This window comes from Microcaecilia unicolor, chromosome 7 (genome assembly GCF_901765095.1).
Source record: "Microcaecilia unicolor chromosome 7, aMicUni1.1, whole genome shotgun sequence".
Taxonomy (NCBI): Eukaryota; Metazoa; Chordata; class Amphibia; order Gymnophiona; family Siphonopidae; genus Microcaecilia; species Microcaecilia unicolor.
In genome coordinates, this window is record NC_044037.1 from 41,705,170 (window position 1) to 41,718,874 (window position 13,705).

General features: G+C 37.9%; 1 protein-coding gene across 1 annotated transcript; it reads right to left on the bottom strand.

Moving 5' to 3' along the window:
• Positions 1 to 1,518: 1,518 nt before the first annotated feature.
• On the bottom strand, positions 1,519 to 4,687 carry ZIC3 (Zic family member 3). Its single transcript, XM_030209757.1, has 3 exons — positions 3,670 to 4,687; positions 2,385 to 2,548; positions 1,519 to 1,713 (listed from the first exon to the last, which is right to left on the bottom strand). The coding sequence occupies exons 1-3, from the start codon at positions 4,685 to 4,687 to the stop codon at positions 1,519 to 1,521; spliced, it is 1,377 nt and encodes a 458-aa protein (XP_030065617.1).
• Positions 4,688 to 13,705: the final 9,018 nt, after the last annotated feature.

The window sequence follows — 13,705 nt, forward strand, 5'->3', positions numbered from 1 at the left end:
TGTGTTTCTTTTAAAAAGTGCCAATTTAATTACAATAAAGATCACTGCTCATGCTCTTACTTACCTACAGCTTACTGGTGATTGGTAAAAAATATATATATATATTTATATAACATTTCAGTTTATACTGAGGGGTAGTTTCCCCATCAGTGCTTTACAGATACATCAACTGGATTCTTAAAAATAATCAAGTTCATAAAATTTGCATCAATAAAATATTGGAGTGCACATTTTTCTCTCTGGGAAAATGTCCCTCACTCTGTAACTAATAAATATGGTTGCATAAAATATAAGTAAATTACATATAAGCATGTGCATACAGATATTCGGGCCATAAGTTCTTAATCTGTACTTATTAGACTCTTTCCAGTGATGAGCAGATAGCTAGCAGTCAGGAGGCTCATTAGTAGGTTACCTCTTTAAGCGGTGGAACGATCTTAAATGCGGCTTCTGCTTTCAAACCCAGGATGGAGATGTCACAAATGTTAAAATGCCAGCACTAAAGGGCAGACACATTGGGCTCTTAAGTGAAGGAAAACACATCGACACAAAAGCCTAATATTGGCCCGGTACAGGTGATATTTGTACATGCTTATACTTCAGAGTGAATACAGTTAAGAAGCCCTAATTTATAATACGGAACTAATCAAAAAAAATGACTTTTCTCTCTGCATTAGCATTGTTTTTTGAAGATATCCACTGAAAATATTTCACTATATGTGGACAATGTGTAAAGAAAAAGGACTCATTGGTTCAACTTCCTGTTTTGTTCCTTCAAAACAATAAACTTTTAATGCTAAAGCAGTTATAACCAAAAGCTGTACAGAGTTTTGTTAGAAAACGCATTTTCCATAAATATTGTTCAGTTCCCGGCACTTGTTCAATAATTAAATTACAAACGATAAATATGGCATAATGGATATGTATTTACAAAAAGTTATTACAAAAAGGGAACTGTATACTTAACTGTCACAATCTGTGTAGTAACACCACATCCCCAGCTTGAAAAATACTGAACAACAGTTTCGACCCCATTAGACAAAGAATACATTCACAAGTGTAATGCTTTGAAAAAGTTCAAGACATAACAGGACTTTGGCACGGTTTAAGACTGTGAGAGCTTAACAATCACCACTAAGGCGAGAGGAATTCCCATCATTTAAATACACCACCTAAAAGCCTTCTTTAACTTATTTTGCAAAACAGGACAATATTGTTAAAATGAAGGGCGGTGGGAGGGGGGGGATATTTACTTCCAATGCCAAAACGTGTTTTCTAATCCTGAGAAAAGGGCACGGTTAGTCCAGAGCCTGAATCTTGCCAACAAAAAATATATATATTAAAAAAAAAAACCAGCGTGGATAATTGCAATTAACAAGACGTAAGCCCTGTATGTTTTGCTTCGGGGTGGGGGGGGAGGGAAGGAATCCATTTTTCTTCTGAATGTTAGAACAATCAAAGTGGTTTCGGTTGTCTTTGAAAATCATTTGGTCCAATCTGTTTGCTTTTTTGAGTTTCTCAGATGTACCATTCGTTAAAATTAGGCGGAAGAAGTCCAGGGTTGTGACTGTTGCTGTTAGTCTGAACCCCCACTGCTGCTGGAGGGGTTTTACTAGATTCTTCTCTGTTTCCAGAAACCAGAGTAGGTGGGGTGGAAGATTCATAGCCTGAACTAGCAGCAGGAGAGGAATCGGACCCTTGAGATTCATGAACCTAAAATTACAAGTATAAATAGATATTTATACATATAATTCTAATGCCTGAAAACAATTGAATATACTGTAACAAAGAATTATACATTTTTATTATTTGCATGGCACTAATGGGTTGCATGTGATCCTAGAACAGGCTAGTTTGAGACAGTATTTTGTCTTTTATAAATGAAAAATATAACAATTTCTAAATATTTTTCAAATTAAAATAGTAGGTAAAATTATCCCTGCCAATACTTGTAATTTTAATATTTTAATCTTATTTTTTGAAAGGTTTGTTTTATGTAAGATTTTCATGCCAAAAATTACTTACTAAAATTGTTCTGTTTCATGGCCTAAGTAAAGTTTCCTCTATTAAAAATAATTCCTGGGGCTCTTAAAAGAAGGTTATCTATAGATACTTCAAAATTATTGTAGGAAAGATTTTCCTGATCACTCAGCCCTTAAATTCTCCTGCACTACAACTGTATGGCCGAGTAATCAGAAAGAGCATTCCTACACCTTTAATTGTACTATTTGTGTCTCCTTTTAAATGGAGTGTGTAGATTAAGGTTGTAACCGGGCAAACTTGAAGAAGAATTATTATTAGTCCTTAACTCCTTAAACGCGAAAGTGGAGTTTCAGCAGCAGAGGCTATGTTTACAACCAGTAAACCAAGTAACACTAAATTACCTTCATGTGTTTCCTAAGTGAGCTGGGGTGTGTGTAAGACTTGTCACACACTTTACAGATATATGGCTTGTCTGAAGTGTGAACGTGCATATGCTTCTTTCTGTCACTGCTATTAGCAAAGCGTCTATCACAGCCTTCAAACTCACACTTAAACGGCTTCTCACCTGCAAAATGAAAAAGAAAAAAAAATGATTAGGACACAGTTCAGAACAGCAGATGCTTCTAATGCAGATAGTGACACATTTGTGTGCTGAATTTAGTCTCAATTTGGATTTGTGCAAGGTCCTATTTGAAATGCTGCGGCTTTCTCTTCATTCTGTTTTTTCATAGATTTTCTGTGTTTAATATAGTATAGAAAGGTTTAAAGCACAGAACTTTTTTTTTTTAAACGCTACTCCCCCCCCCCCCCCCTTTATTTAAACATTCACTAAAACAGCTCAGCAAGGTAATATGTAAAAGTAGCAAACAATAGGTCAATTGTTAGATTGCAGTTAAATCCAATCCGGTCTTTGTTGCTTTTAATTTACTTCTTTCACATGCAAGCATTCTGCTAAGTGAAGTGTTAAAGGCAGAGAGTCCTAGTACTTAATGTTAGAGAATGGGAAAACTATATCAATTCAAGAGCCAAGGCATTTTTAAGATGGAGCACACAAAACAGGGAAATACTCCTGTCCTTCCTTTTTTTTTTTTTTTTTTTTAGTTTCACTTTATTTGTGAAGGGCTGAATTGTACCCAGAATTCCAAATAAAAATACTTTGACAAAAGTATCACTGATTTAATTAGGAGATATGCCAATCAAGGCTAAAAAAAGAACGGAAGTAAGCGAAAATTAGATTTAATTAGCATTTCTATAGTTTCCTTCACAAAATGTATGCAAAGAGCTAAATCACTTGTAAGCAATCCACACTGAACAGTTTCTGCTTTGCCCCCACATTAGTGCAAGAAACAGAGAGAGACAAAAAGCTGGCAAAATCCTGCCTATTCCACCCGTCTCCGCATCCGAAGCAGACAGCAAATCCACATTTGGCATTCTTCGGCTGCAGTAGCAGAAAGCAAATCTCGAAGAATATTAATCAAGGCAACTAAATGAAATTATCCAGTTAAAAATTAAAGAAAGTGCGGGAGAGGGGGAAGCAAAATTAGGGCCCTGAAAGTATTCACAATCTAAAACTAAGCCACTTGGAAATGAATATTTGGAGGCCCTTTATAGCTATCTTAGGAACATTTTTGATTTCCGAGGGAGGAGGCGAAACACCCTGTTTAAAACCATTCTATCACATCTTACCTGTGTGCGTCCTTTTGTGAATTTTAAGGTTTTCAGACCTTGCAAAAATTTTTCCGCAGCCTGGGAAGGGGCAGGGAAAGGGTTTCTCCCCCGTATGCACCCTGATATGATTCACCAGCTTGTATTTCGCTTTGAAAGACTTGCCTCCCCTAGGACATTCCTCCCAGTAGCATATGTGGTTGTTTTGTTCTGGTCCCCCAACATGCTCCATGGTCATGTGGGTAACCAACTCGTGCATGCTGCTGAATGTCCTGTCACAGCTCTTTTGGGGGCGATTCATCTGAGAATCCTCCAGCCATTTGCAGGACAGTTCTTGTTTTATAGGTTGCCGCATGTACCTGAAGAAAGCCCCCGGGCCGTGATGGTGCGCTGCCACGTTCATGCCCATGTTCATGTTCATGTGGTTGTAGTTGTGGAACTGGGCAGCGGTGTAGGGATCTGCACGGGGGCTGGACACTGCCCGGTACGGATCCGGCCGGCCGAAGAGATCTCCCCTTAAGCCTAAATGCATCTGGCCGTTCACCACATGTCCGTTGGGGGAAGTGTGACTGGGGTTCTGCTCGTGCAGTCCCGGAAAGATCAGGTGCCCCGGAGTGTCCGTGATGCCAGGGGGCCCGTGCAGGCTGCCGGCCGAGCCTGCAAAGAGCCCGTGCTGGGCGCTGGGAGAAGCCGACTCCCCGATGGCCGAACCCCGCTGGCGGAAAAGAAAGTCCCGGGTAGAGTTGAAGGCTGCGCCGCCGTAGGAGGACACCTGGCCGGCGTGGTGCCCCAGCGCGTTGGCATAGCCGGAGCCTTGCGGGGTGAAAGCCGAGCTCTGGCCGGAGGAGAGGTCGTGCGCGGCCGGGCTGAGCTTGAAAGCGGCTCCGTGCGAGGACTCCACGAAGGGATTGAGCGCCATCGCCCCGTCCCGGCTGGACATGTCATGGTGGTGGTGGTGGTGGTGGTGATGGCGCGGAGTCCCAAAGCCACCGACTCCCAGGCTGGGAAACTGCGGTCCTCCGTCTAGTAGCATTGTCATGAAGCTTCCCGAGCACTGGATACCGCCGCCCGAGAATAAGAAAGGCAATAATAATAACAACAGCAACGAAGGTTCACGCCAGGGTGACCACAGTTGAAAGAACCATAAACTTTTGCCTTAATTCCCTTTTTGCTGCTGTACTTTATTTGCAAAAAAAAAAAAAAAAAAGGAAAAGAAAGAAAGAAAAATCCCGGAATATTTTGTTGTTGTTGTTTTTGTTGTTGTTTTCTTTTTCAATGATGCTGGGAGACCACAAAAAAGGCAAGACGTGATGGGGGTGGGAAAAAAAAGTCCTGGAAGGAAAACGGGGGTCCCACAGAAGAAGGCTCCGAGTTCACCCTTTCCAACAGCGTAATGTCCTTGGACTGATAAAGTCAATCACTCACTCCTTGCACATAAACCAACTCAGGAGGCAGCCTGTCTTCCGCCAATCAGCAGTGGGATGGGGGCCAGCCACGTGACCCTGGCCCTAGGCGCCCATTCGCTGTTAGAGTCTTGATTGGCAGCGTTTAATATTGAATATGGCAGCCTCATTTAGTCGGGGTCTGTGATTGGTCTTCTCGGGTTTAGTAGTCGCAGGTAAGGTTAAAGGGTGTCAGATCTCCAAAATATTTTGTTTACTTGGGATCTGTGGTGCATATTACAGTTATCTTCAAATATGCATAATTATTTTATTTTAGCGGATAAACTCTTTGACGTAGCTCTCTGTTTTTGTCGAGTCGGACTTTGAAACATTTTGAATCAAATTGCAATCCTACAGTATTCATAATTGATTTTTAAATATGCATTTCTTTTAATTTTCGAAATAAGAAATATGCCAATTAAATACGTCTGACTACAGTTTAAAATGTTAATATGATTATTTCATAGCTAGCCATTTCGCCTTCTAGGTTTGTTTTTTGTTTTTCAATTATTCCACAGCATTGAACTCTTAAATCATTACTGTTGTTCATAATATTAAAATGCTTCAAATCCAAATCATTTTTCAATGCACTCTGTAAAATGATGATTTGTTTATTTTGTTAATTATTAAGAATAAAAACTAGGTTTCCAAAAGCCTGTTTAGAAGAATTTTAATATAGGCCTTGATGCCATTGAAATATAGCTTTTCTTTTAAAACCTATACGTTATTTGCACAAATAGAATAAAGTTGAATAAACAAGTATTTCTAATAACTGTTATAATTTAATCTGCCCTTACATTTATATTTTGCAGTCGTGTCAACCCTTCAAATCTGTAATCATTGTACCTATAAAAATTGTAATTAGAAATCTAAACAAGTACATAAAGCTTTATTAGTAGTCGTAGTCGTAGTAATATTTAATAGCAGTAGAGGTAGTAGTAAAGTGTCTGTTTTGGAATAGTTATTCGGATTCCAGACAGGGCTACGAATCCACTAATTTTCTGTTCTAGAAAGTATGTGCAAAGACCTATAGGGAGCAAGATTGCAAATAAAAGGCAGAAAGAAAGATGGCCGTAATTGTAATATCCTGAGATTTGCTGAGCCCCAAAAAATCTGTCTATTGAGCCGGTTTCACAGGATTGCCGCCGTCTCTCTCTGCAGGAAACATAAAATCTGATCAAGTTCAGAGACACATTGAGAGACTGCTTCAAGCAGCGCTTTATAACTGCAGGCCTTTTCACATCTTTCCCCCCCAATCAGCCCCAGGAAAGAATTCACATTCTTTTTTCGTTTTGGAAAAAAAAAAAAAAAAGAAAGAAAGAAACAACTCCCCCTATAAAATCTCCTTCAGTAGCAATACCATCTTTCATTAAAACCAATCAAAATTCATACTACACATCCATCAAGAGCAAACTAAAAGTTGGGAGGTGAGTCACTTTTCTCTTACATTTTAGCATCTGCAAATCATGCAACGTTTTAGTGCTGCCTGGTTACGTTTATATATATATAACGGATCTGTCAGTAAAGATAAGGCACGTCTGTAAATCAAGCCCAAGCAATCTGCTTTAGAAATAAAATTAAGATTTTGTTCTTCTAGGATCAGTTTGTTTTGAAAGCTTGTGTTTTTATGGATGTTTGCCTGGGACGGAGACGGGTTTTGGTTTTTTATGTGCTAGGACGGTGTAAAGCCCTGAGCCCAATGAAATAGCGCGCTTTGATGTTCCTCTGGTGAATGCAGTACATTTCAAATACCCTCCTAGCCTCAGACTCTTTCTGTAGGAAAAACTACGACGGTTTATGGTGACTTCAGTTGTTCTTTCCTGGGTGTCAGCAAAGTTTTTCTAACTTCTTCTTCTTTTCATTGGTTTATTGGTTTATTACAATGACGGACGAGCACTTTGTTGCCGAAGTTATACCTGTTTATGTGTCTACCTATGTATATGGTCCCAATAAGATAATTAATTACCCCAAGCACGTGTTCTGTTGCCAGTGGAACAAAAAGACATAAATCAATTAGGTCATCAACTGAGAATTCTGTTGTGTAACATCTATGAAGTTGCCGACCTAGGGCATGGGAGGGCAAATGACCTTTGATTTGTAGAAGGCCTCACGTGTAGTTTTCATTGTCTTTTATTCTTAATATAATGCAAAACAATCTTTCTGCTATATTAAAAAAAAACAGGATGGAGTTATGTACGTCACAAATGTAGATTTGGAGTTCAGGTTGTAATTTTTTTTTGTTGTTGTTGTTGTGTGTGGGGGAGGGAAGCGGAGCGGAGGAGTAATGGGGGGAAATGAGACAGAGGAAAACGAGAGAGAGAGAGAGAGAGATTTAGGAGGAAGTTGATAAATTCATCCAGATGTGTAAATCTTGTCGGCTGTAAAAATAAACAGTCTTCCGAGAAGTAAGTGAAGTTCGTAGCGCTGTGTCGGTCTGCTACACTTTAAAAAGAAACCTTCCCGCACGTTCAAGAGAAGGACTTAAACTTGGCATTTCCCAGGAAAGTGTAGACAGTTTTGCAAACAAACAAACAAACGAAAAAAAAAAAAGTCGATCATTAGCTGCAGAGCCAGGGTGAAGAAGCGAAGTGGCTGGAGAGCGACAGGAAATGGCAGCTTAGTTTAGACAACACAAAGGCGCTACCGAAATATTTTTCGCGCAAAAGTTTAAGGAATGTTAGGTTGAAATACCATTGTTTTGCACGTGCAACCATCTACATCAGCAAACCTCCATATAATTATTAAATGGTTGCTATTTCTGCATATTTCTGACGGCACAGTAAAACAGCATCCCATGATATATGTTTTGAGGTTTTTTTGTTTTTTGTTTTTCTTTCCACAGGTTGTAAGGAACTTATATACATCCAATCTTTACCATGTTTTTAATATCAAGCTATATATTAACCATTTCATTAAAAGTAAGGGAAGAAATGCAACTACAAGATCTCTGGATTCGTACTCGTGTGACTTTTACATTTATTCCTTTTCCTTTGACGTCTTAGAAACTTAATTTATGACACTAGGACACTACTGTTGATATGTTTGTGTCGAGGCAATGGGTACATAGTGCAGTGCATTAACCCTTTCCATTCTAATTTCGATCAATCACAGAAAGGGGTTGAATTAGCACAGGGTTCTGAAAGTTGTGGGTAGTGCTGCCAATCGTCAAGGCTTCAACCTCAGATACTGTCCGCAGTTTTTATTGTGTAATTTTCGTGAAAAGAAAAGGAACCGAATGTAATAGTTATAGGAGTTCACCATACCTAATCAAAAAAAAAAAAAGTGTAAGGGTGAGCAATGCTCTTGCTTCTGTTTTAAAAGTACATATGTTTTCTATCATTTTCCTCCCCCTCCCCCCCCCCCCACACTTGGTTTATAGTGGTGAAATCTTACACCCATATGATTTTCAAAATCTTTGAAAGCAGCAGGTCAACTTTCCGCAGGCTGCTGTTTTCTGATTTATTTCTGTATATAATGGCATGAACTGTTTTAAATATGGCATTCCTGAAAGGAAAAATACACTCTTTCCAGGCTGATTGTCCCTATAATTTTAGAACAGGAAGGACGATTTTTTTTAATTTTTGTTACATTTGTACCCCGCGCTTTCCCACTCATGGCAGGCTCAATGCCGCTTACATATTGTATACAGGTACTTATTTGTACCTGGGGCAATGGAGGATTAAGTGACTTGCCCAGAGTCACAAGGAGATACCTGTGCCTGAAGTGGGAATCAAACTCAGTTCCTCAGGACCAAAGTCCACCACGATCCTATACCTGATCAGAATACTATTTCTAACTTCCCTTCTTTTGCTTTTATCTTTCGTGAGGTTCCTAGTCTCTCTCTGTGTTTTAATGCAGCTTTGTTATTATTTTATTTTTTTTTCCAGTGTAATTAATGAGTAAACTGTTTGTACAGCAGTGAAGGATGGATAGCCTTTCAAAGAGATTTTTCAGTGCTACTGAATCAGCTGGCAAATATTTTAATTCTAAATGTATGCCTAAAGTCACTGTATTATAAACAAACATATCACTAATAAGCCTGAAAGAAAATAGTTTTTATTCTGCCCTCCACAGTCATAAACATCTTGCAGTTGTGAAGTAATTAAATGCAAAACCAGAAGAGAATGAGGTATTTGCATTGTGACTGTCAATCACTGCAATTTAATCACACGTACCCTTGAACTTCGGGTGGACTCGGGGAGGTACACAGGGCTCAGCTTGTAGAAAAGAAAAGAAATAGGAAGACTGGTTTTTGTCAGTGGTTCTCGAAGTGCAGCTACAGTGGTAAAAAAAAAAAAAGAAAAGAAATAATGCTATCTTTTGAAAATGTAAACGATATATATTATATACACAGTTCTGCAGTCTGTGTAATACGTCCCACTGCAAAATGTTAATTCATCTAAGAATAAATGAAAATATGTGTGTAAAACAGAGACCAAACGCCGGATAGTGTGAACTTATAGGAAGGTAAGGCATTTCACAAATGACCACCTAAAGAATAGAAACTGTCAAGCTGTTTACGAGATCACGTTACATTTACCAATCCCCTCTTAACTGTGTTATGCGTTTGAGGAAGTCGTGATTTCACTGAGATACAATAAATAAAAAGAAGACAGATTATGAATTCACTTCCATATTTTGATGTCTTCTGTCTGGAATAAATTGGGTTCTGTTCTAGCGTGGTGGTGGGGAAGTTGGAGAGTGGGGAGTGGAGCTTAGGGAGGGAGGATCAGTGCAAAATGATTAGTTACAGGAAAATTCTGAAGAAACATTGGCGTATTAGGCAATACAGTTCTGTATTTATTTATTTATTTATTTATTTACATGTAGCTCAACATTTTATATAATCTCTATAATCAAGAACTTATGGGAAACAGTCTGGCCAATAAGTTCTAGTAAGGATTGTGAGCAAACATGGAGAAATCTGAGTCCATAAGCTCCTAGAATGTACTTTTTGTAGTGATAAAACTGTATCTTCTTAAATAAAGAACTCTGTCTATCTATCATTCCTGGATAAACACACACGCACACACACACACACACACACACACACACAGGGATAGATAGATAGATAGATAGATAGATAGATAGATAGATAGATAGATAGATAGATAGATAGATAGATAGATAGATAGATAGATAGATAGATAGATAGATCCAGGAATTATAGAATTAAATGTGTTTTGTCCCTCTCAGTCTATTGAACTTTTGTTGGACTATTTCACTACACACTCCTCCTTCTCCCTTCTTGACACCTCTCTTTTAGAAAAATAAAATGTATAGCTGTAAGATTAGGTGATTCAGGGGCAACCGAACATCTTTTTGTTGGAGAGGGCCAAGCTGCGTCCCAGCCCCTCCATCTCTCTGCAAAACTATTTGTAGGGGCATCATGGCCCCTGTGGTCCATCCCATTCCGCTGCTTATGATGGTGATTGAAGCAGCTTCTGAAAGATTACCTATTCTAGTTCACATCAGGATCATTAAATATAAAGCTACATAGCCATTTCTGTCAGCTCTTGAATTTGTCAGCAGTGGCAAATGCTGGACTTTATTTTAAATACTAATTTCTGAATGCATAAATATTATATTGTTGAATATCGTTGAACAGCCCCTTGTTGTTTTCATCTGCTTAGAGATGTAAAAATCCAACAAAACGTGCTACCTAGAAAGTGCTTTAATTTTAAGTAGCAATAGCAAATTTCTTTTTAGGTCCAGTAAAGTGCAACTACTTTGAGGACTTTGTTCTTGTTGTTTGTTTGTTTATTCTTTGTTTGTTTGTTTGTTTTTGTTGTTTGTTTGTTTCCAGAATGAGTAAAGGATGAGAGAAGACAGTTCTCTTCAGGAGCTCTTTCTGTTTTCCCTATTTATATGTATGTATACTTCTATGCATGTTGCCAAGATCAGGTAGAACAACAAACAAATGAGTTTTGACATAACTTGAAGCAAAGAATGTACATCACAGAACCAGTCAAGAATCCACATATTGCAGGCTGCAAATACAAACCCGTTCCTTTGAAGATTTTCTTTATTCTCCCCACATTAATCAGCACTCCTCCAGAAATAACGGTTTTCTAAAATATTCTTGGCTTTTAAGGGGAATAAAGTTGTGAATATCTCAATCAGTGAGGAGGTGACCTGTGACCCGGAGGGTGGTTTTATTGTCCTGCTTTTGCGGGGACACACAGTTTATTGACCCTTTCCGCGTGACTGCATCCTGAGGGGCAACCAGAAGCACCAAACTGCTCGAAGGCATGTGAGCTGAGCAAGTCACCAGTCGCCATCTACCTAGGCTATCAGCTGGCAAGTTCCAAGATAAGACAGTTTTATCTGGCTGGGGGTGGCAGAACAGGCTTCCACTAAGTATAGATTCTTCCATCTAAAATATGAATACAGTTCACAATTCTTGCCTTTGATTTGATCCACATAACAGAGGTAAAAAAATAACATTGTTATATTGTAGTAGTGATGTTTAAACACATTATAGTAATATACACCTGTATTATCCCAAACAAACAATTTATACATATCATTTGCTTTCCGAAATGACATGTGCACAGGTTTTTGCTTTGGGGTTGTTGGGTTTTTTTTCATTCAGTTATTGGACAAATTCAGAAAAAAATTACTTCTAACAGATAATGGAATGGTACTTGTCATTTATTTAAACTGTAATTTTTTTTTTTATAGAAAATGATCACTTCATCATTATTTTGAAAAGCTGTCCAATGAAAGCTCTTCCATTACACATTTTTTTTTTGGCTGCTTAAGAACATGCATGACAAGAAAAAAAAACACTGAGTGGACACCTTTTTAAATGTATAATATAAAGGAAATCTGTAGCCACCTATCAAATGTATATAATGTGAATATTATAATTTACTGTGGTCTGATGCTGGGTTTCTGCCATTCCCACAAGCATAACCTTAGAGATCAAGTTATATATGTCAATAAACAAAAGTTTCTTATTTTTATCAAATTCCACAACCTCCAAAGAACACAGTAGGCTATCATCAAAGTTAACCTGAATGGTTTTTTTCAAACATTTTTCTTATTTGTGTGAAAATTGGTAGCCAGATATTTCAAGATTTCCAATTTTTCAGAAGTTAGGCTTAGATGTGGTGTAATATCTATTATTTTCCAGATTTAATTTTTTTTAATATCTAGACAAACTGTCAACACTTAAAGCTTCATTTAATTACTTCACAAATGCATTAGAAATGGTTAACAAAAGCACAACACTATGATGCCTTTTTTATTGGACTACATTTTTTTCTTGATTAGATTTCTGATCTGAGGAAGGAAGTATTTGCTCTGGAAAGTTAATCAAGAAATGTAATAGGTTAGTCCAGGAAAGGACAGCTTAAGTAGCAAATCCAGCAGTTGGGAAGTAAGGCTAGTGCCGGCAGACTTCTATGGTCTGTGTCCTGATTGTGACTTGTTAAATTTGGTTGGGCTGGAGCCAGCTTCAACTGCAACTCCAGTAGTTGAAAATTAAGCCAGTGCTGGGCAGACATCTAGGGTCTCTGCCCTGAAAATGACAAGGACAGCTAAAGATTGGCACCCCATTAAAGCCAGGATCTAGTTCAAGCTTTGTACCTTTATATTCCAGATATTACATGGCCTGGCTCCAGATTATATAAACCATTTAATAGAAATATCTTCACATAAAGCCTTCCTTGGAAGCAGGGCCTCTCATACTTCCTCCACCAAATTTTACAAATGTGGTATATAAATCAGTACTTTCTGCTGATTTCACCTATATTGGGACCAAATGTTGGAACGTTCTCCAAAAATCTATTAGATTTCATCCTAAATACTTACAATTCCAAAACTTGCTAAAAACTCATTTCTTTGCCAGTGCATTCCAGAATTCATTACATTAGTTAATATAATAATAAGCAGTTGATAATCTTGTCTCTTTTCTGTATTGTGAATCTATCAATCTGTACACTTGTAGTATATTTGCTAATCTGTTACTCTCAATTCAAGCTTTGCTTTTTTATGCTAAACTGTAAGCCACATTGAACTCGAATTTGTTTTTGGGATAATGTGGGATATAAATGTCATAAATAAATAATATAATATAATAAATAAAATAAAGATCAAGTATACATATGTTATCATATCATATACTAGGAGCTTATCTTGTTGTGCAACCTGGATGAATCGCAGGTCTTTGTCTGCTATCATCTACCATGTTACTATGTTACTATATCATCATTAAAAAAAAAAAATAGAGTGTGTAAAATAATTTCCGTGCACTCAAGTGGACTGATAGGGTAACTACATCACTTCATCACAAAAGAATACATGGTGATTCAGTATGCACTCTATTTTGTACTGATGATGCTGTGACCAGGTTATATAAATAGGAAAACTCATCTACAAAGCATCCATTGTAAAGAATACCCAGTACACTTGTATTTCATTGGAATCAGTTTTTATAGAAAAAGGTATCCCTTCTCTAACTGGGTTCTAAGCAAGTTATTTCATGTGCCCTAACTAGGAAAGAGTGCCTCCCTTCATACCAGAATTGTTTGCCAAAATATGGATAGGCTACACTGAGTTTTTCCATTCCTCTTGCCATTAAAATTTAGCATTATCTAGCATTTGTGCAA